We start from the raw sequence: 6,000 nt of genomic DNA on the forward strand, positions 1-6,000 counted from the left end.
AAATGCTGTTTTTATTATTCCCTTCCCCTTTGACCTCTTCTTGTAGATCTTTGGATCCAACCACCCTCCTGGGTAATCGATTCCACTGTCAAATTGCTTTCATGGCTAAAATAATTATTCAGAACTTATTAAACTTAATTTCCCATAAATTAAAAAAAAAAGAAAAAAGAAAAACGAATGATGAGCTCCTGAAAAAAGAAAAGAAACCACATTAGAGGTTAATCGGTGTTTAAATTAACCACCTCTTCCTCCTCCCCCGGAGGCCCCTTTGGTTTCTGAGGATATTTCTTCGTGGAACTGTGTAACCAACCTTGTCTGCCTTTACATCCCAGCTCTTTACCCATGTAGCTTCAGAGAGCGGATACCCCTTCCATTGTACGAGGTATTGCAATCTCCCCTTGTACAATTTGGAATCTAAAATTGTCTGTCAACTCAAAAAACATTCCTAAGCCTGTTTTAGTACCCTGTTTCTCCAACAATACGGCCTCCCCCAATAGGAAGTCCCAGCATGTTTTATAGGCATGAAATGAAATTAAGCCCCTCCCCCCCAAATTAAGGCCTATATTAAAACATGCAAAATGGGGGAAATGGATGGGGGCTTGCTGTTAGGAAGGACTTTTGTTGCACACCCGGATATGGTGCTGCCTGCGTTGATCCCGATGCGAAGTGCCCCATCAACGCTGAAGTCAACATCCAAGCTGTCGCTGCCCGCCCACCCGAAGATGCAAGGGGGGGGGGAATTAAGTCACCCCCGAAAAGACGACCTAGCCATTTTTTCGGGGCTCAAAAAAAAATAAGGCCCGGCCTTATTATATGAGAAACACGGTAGTTGCCATTAAAAAAAAGGGAGGGGGGAGGAAATCTGGAAGAGCAGGCAGCCGTTGAAAGCGAAAATACATTCCAATGCTTATCTTTAAAAGATTGTAACTAAAATACCAGAGCTTTTGCCTGCGAATATATTTAATTGGAGAACGTGAACGATGACACCCAGCCCATAATTTAGAGAATGTGATTGATGACACCCAGCTTGTGAATGTGCTCAGTGGGAGAATCTGATTTATGAGACACCCGGGGGGAGAGGGGGAAACAGGGTGACAGGGGACTGTAAATGACGTATGCCAGAGTTGGCTTCATACAGGGCAGTGCCAGCATGTTGCCTCTAATAAATCCTTCAAAGTTTTTTGAAGTTTGGCTCGAGAATCATGATTTAATTGCTGGAATCCTGACATTCTCATTATTTCGTGATGCCTTCAGAATTGACACTATTCTTTTATTTTTTTAATAAATTTTTTTATTTTATTTAAAAATACATGCATTCAATTCATCTTTCATTTTACGGTGCATCTTCTGGTTACAAATGTCTTGTGCCATAAAAATTACATTTTACAACCATATTCGTTATTTTAATATTAATTCTCTATTCTTGTCATATTTTTATCGTATTAATTTACAAATTATTTCTATTACTATCACATTTCTCTTCTTTACGGATTCAATTCTGTTCACTTATTTCCTGTATAGCTGCCATATTTTTTTTCTCTAAGCCATTGATAAAATAATTCCCATATCTGATAATATTCAGTTTGTTCCTGTTCTTTAATTGCAAGTGTCATGCCCCTGTCAGAGTCTGAATCGGAGGAGGAAGATGAACAGCTGAAAGGGAGTGGGAGTGTAGCTCCATTGGCTGTGGAGGAAACTGGGGAAGGGCAAAGTCTGGCTGGGCAGAGCAGGGAAGAGGTAGAACAAGGGAGAGGGAGTTCAGAGGAAGACCCAAGTGCACCCCCTCTTCATCCTAAGGCACGCAGGGAGGAACGGAGAAGAGAGCAATGTGGGTTGCGTGGCTTACGGGGGAGGAAAGGGCCCTGATTCCCTTCATTAGTCACACCTGGGAATGAAAGTTTAAAAGAACTGAATGCTGAGTTGCAGCAGCTGCTGGGAGCAAACATAACTTTATCCTGTGTTGTCTTTGCTTATCTGTGTTCCTGGCGTCTTTCCAACTGTGTGAGTTTTGCCATGCCTTCAAGTCTGAAATTCTTGCTCCTGCCCTGCCCAACTAATTACCTCAGTTTGACTTGATTGGACTTAAAGTTACAGTTTGTGTTGACCATGTTTTGGACTTGATTCTCTGCAGCCAAAGGCTGTTCCTGGGAGTTTCTCTCCAGCCCAGAAGGTAACCTGGACATGGAGGGCAAAGTTGGAGCTATTAAAGGAACTCTTCTTGATTATCTGACTGCGTTGCCTTTGTGCCACGCCCCTCATTTCTGCACATTCTAGCATTTTCCTTATTACATCCTCTCTTTGATCATCTGGTCTTCCTTTTTCTCCAGAAGGTGGACCAGAAGACGGCAGTCATGACCTCCAGAGGAGCGGGCGCTGTGCCGAAAAGCAACAAAGAGAACAACCGCAAGACCCCACTGCCGAGCAAAGCCGGTGGGGGTCTCCTCGCCTGGGGACGGAAGAGCAAACGCAGCAAAAGCTGCAGCTCCGTGACCCACCCCTTCGCCATGGGGGATAACACACTGGCCCACTGAGCCTGCCCACCAGATCCATCCTCCCTGGACTGGAGAAGAGGAGATGGTTGTCCATCATGCAGATTATTATTTTTTTTTGGACCTCTTCAGAAGAGACTCGTTTTGGGAAGGTGGACCAGAATTGTCTCACCTTGCTTCTGGGGAGAGTTGGGGTGGAGTGTGGTGGGAAATGTGCCTTGGGAGAAAAAATAATTCTGCGCCACTAAACTTCCTGATGACTTAAGATGAAGCTCTGTGATGATGGGATGTCTGTGTTAGTGTTCCAGAAATTCCTCCGCTCCGACAAATAACTCCGAGACAAGACATCTCCAAAGTTCTTTTATTAGAGGAGTAAACTGGCACATCTGGGAAATCCCGAATCTGAAAGTTCCTTGTAATAAGTAAAAAAATTACAAATCCACCCCCCCCCTGTACCCCTCACCGCATCACATGCCCCAATCACCCTCTGTCCCAACTTGAGACGTCCTCTCAACCAGGTGCAGAAACAACATGACCTTGACTTAGGAAAAGAATTCTATTATGTCTAACCACATACACCCCCAAAAATCCCCCTCCCATTTTCCCAGGCTCAAGAATGTGGCAGTGTGGAAGCGTCTGTTGCTAATATGGCTTCCAAGGCTGACAGCCTGCCTCTTTTAAGGACAGATACTGGAGACCCCGCTGTGGCCATCCATTGCCTGATTGGTGGATATTTTTCTGGAAGCATCGGACTGGGCATCGTTGGAAGTTAGGACAGATGGACTTCGAAACCAAGCCTCGAAGGGTGGGGGTTCAAATCTTGCCGGTATCAGCAAGACAGAAGAATTTGGGGGAGGCCCTCTGCACCGGCTTGAACTTGTGGAGAAATGGACGGGGTTCACCAAGGCCCAGCTTGGCAAGATGGTGTGGGGTGGCCTGGCCTTGGGAAGAATAGTGCAGCTGTCCTCAGCCCATCATGGAAAAAGTTGGGGTGCAGCTCCTAGTGGGGAGACAGATGCTAAAAAGTCTGGGAGAATATCTGTAGGAGGAACCCAAAGGTGCTTTTTTTTCAAGGGGCAACTCAACTTATCTGGTTTTTCTTTTCACTTCTCATCCAAGAAGCTTCTTCAGCTCTGACTAGATAATGGGGAATGGAAGGATTTATCTTGGTTGCAGGCAGCTGGTCATTTGCATCCTTTTAGAGAGTCCTTGAGGCCACTTGGAAGTTTATCTGTGTCCTCAAGGTCACCTGAGTGGTGCAAATGAGTGTGGAGCCTTCTTGGAAATGTGGAAAGGACTCTGTTGTAGACAGGAGATACATGATGTTGTATCCCTCCCGCTCTGTTGAGAGAGGGCTGTTCAGTTTGGACATAGATGGCCTCTTTGACCCCTTTTTCAAATCAGGGGACCCTGAGGACACAGGAAAACCTCCAAGTGGCCTCAACAACCCTCTAAAAAGGATGCAAATGACCAGCTGTCTGCAAGGAGTATCAATCCTTCCGTTCCCCACCATCCAGTCAGAGCTGAAGAAGCTTCTTGAATGGGAAGCGAAACCTCTTCAAAGAAAAAACCCAGAAAGTCCAGTTGCCTCTTGAAAAAGCGTTGTTAGGACCACCGTGTCAAACTCAATTTCATTGAGTGCTGCATCAGGGCTGTGGCTGACCTTGGTTGGGGGCTGGCTGGGCATGGCCAACTGGGTGGTTGTGGCCAGCTTGACGCTGCTGCCCAAACTGCTGGCATGTTTCCTCTTCGCATTGAGTAGACCGGGCCGAAGCCATGCTGCCCAATCTTTCCTCTTCATGCAGGGTAGACCAGGATGGCTCCGCAGGCCGGATCTGACCACATCATGGGCTGCATCCAGCCACAGGCCTTGAGTTTGACATCCCTGGTCCAGTTGAAAGAGGGCCCTCTCCAGTTGAAAGCATAACAAGAAACAACGGATGGAAACTCATCAAGGAGAGATGCAACCTAGAGCTAAATAGAAATGTCCTGACATTGAGGACAATTCACCAGAGGAATAGCTTTCCTCCAGAAGTTACGGATGCTCCATCGGTGGAAGTCTCAAAAATCACATGAAGTATTAGTATCACTTTATAAGGCCTTGGTAAGACCACAGCTAGAATCCTGCATCCAGTTTTGGTTGCCACGGTGTAAAAAAAGGATGTTGAGAGACTAGCAAGAGGGCAGAGAAGAGCAACTCAAGAGGATTAAGAGAGTGGAGGCTAAAACATAACAAAGAACAGTTGCTGGAATTGGGGATGTCTAATGAAAAGGAGTAGAAGTGACATGATTGTGTTCCAATATCTAAAGGGTTGCCATAAAGAAGAAGGGGTCAAGCTATTCTCCAAAGCGCTAGAAGGCAGGACAAGAAGCAATGGATGGAAATGTATCAAGGAGAGAAGCAACCTAGAAATAAGGATTTCCTGACAGTGGAGACAATTAATCAGTGGAACATCTTCCCTCCAGAAGTTGTAAATGCTCCAATACTGGAAGTTCTTAGGAAGAGATTGGGCAACCATTTGTGTGAAATGTGACAAGGCTTCCTGCTTGAGCAGAGGGTTGGACTAGAAGACCTCCAAGATCCCTTCCAAGTCTTTGTTATTCTGTTTTTGTGGCTTCTCCAACCAGGTGAGTTAACGGAAAGGCTGCAGGCAAGTTTCCGCAGGGTCCTTCCAACTCGACGTTTGAGAAGATTCTTGGTGACTGGAAGCCATCAGCCGTGTGGTGTTTGAAGACCAGTTTCTGTGCTTTTCTGCATTTTATTTAACAGTCACAGCACTGGTTGGATTCGAGGCTCGTCTTTAGAAGTCACTTCCAGTGTTAGTCTTGGAAAATGTTCTATGGCAATAAAAAAAAAGTGTGCTTCAAGTGTGCACCATGTCTCTCTCTTCTTGACACCATGCCAGCAATGTGAGGCGGCAGCCAAAAAGGCCAACACAGTCCTAGGTTGAGGGATAGAATCAAGATCACATGAAGTGTTACAATGCCTTGGTAAGACCACACTTGGAATTGTGCATCCAGCTTTGGTCACCAGATGTAAAAAAGATGTTGAGACTGTAGAGAGAGTGTAGAGAAGAGCAACCCAAGATGATTAGGGGACTGGAGGCTTAAACCATACAAAGAACGGTTGCTGAAATTGAGTAGGTCAACTCTAGTGAAGAGAAGGACCAGGGGAGGAGACGTGAGAGCAGTCTTCCGATATTTGAGAGGCTGCCACAAAGAAGAGCGAGTCAAGCTATTCTCCAAAGCACCAGAAGGCAGGACAAGAAGCAGTGGGTGGAAGCTGATCAAGGAGAGAAGCAACATAGAAATAAGGAGGAATTTCCTGATACCGTAAACAATCAGTGCCTCAAGAAGTTGTGGGTGCTCTTTTAAGAAGAGATTGGACAACCATTTGTCTGAAATGGCATAAGGGGTTAGTCTAGAAGACCTCCAAGGTCCCGCCCACCTCTGTTCTGCTATTCTGGAAGCCTGAGTTTTCATGAGGTTCAAGTTGAATTTCTGACCGCTT

At 45.7% G+C, this 6,000-nt stretch overlaps 1 protein-coding gene across 1 annotated transcript in view; it reads left to right on the forward strand.

The window, feature by feature from the left end:
• Positions 1 to 2,931, forward strand: part of RHPN1 (rhophilin Rho GTPase binding protein 1) — a 50,097-nt gene extending 47,166 nt beyond the window's left edge. The window contains exon 15 of the mRNA XM_087958892.1: positions 2,328 to 2,931. Within this exon, the coding sequence (XP_087815018.1) occupies positions 2,328 to 2,531 (204 nt within the window). The 3' untranslated portion in view covers positions 2,532 to 2,931. The remainder of the gene's footprint in view (positions 1 to 2,327) is intronic.
• The last annotated feature ends 3,069 nt before the right edge of the window (positions 2,932 to 6,000 follow it).

Source organism: Notechis scutatus, chromosome 3 (assembly GCF_049901735.1).
Source record: "Notechis scutatus isolate UNSWTSFEM ecotype Mainland chromosome 3, rNotScu1.2, whole genome shotgun sequence".
NCBI lineage: Eukaryota > Metazoa > Chordata > Lepidosauria > Squamata > Elapidae > Notechis > Notechis scutatus.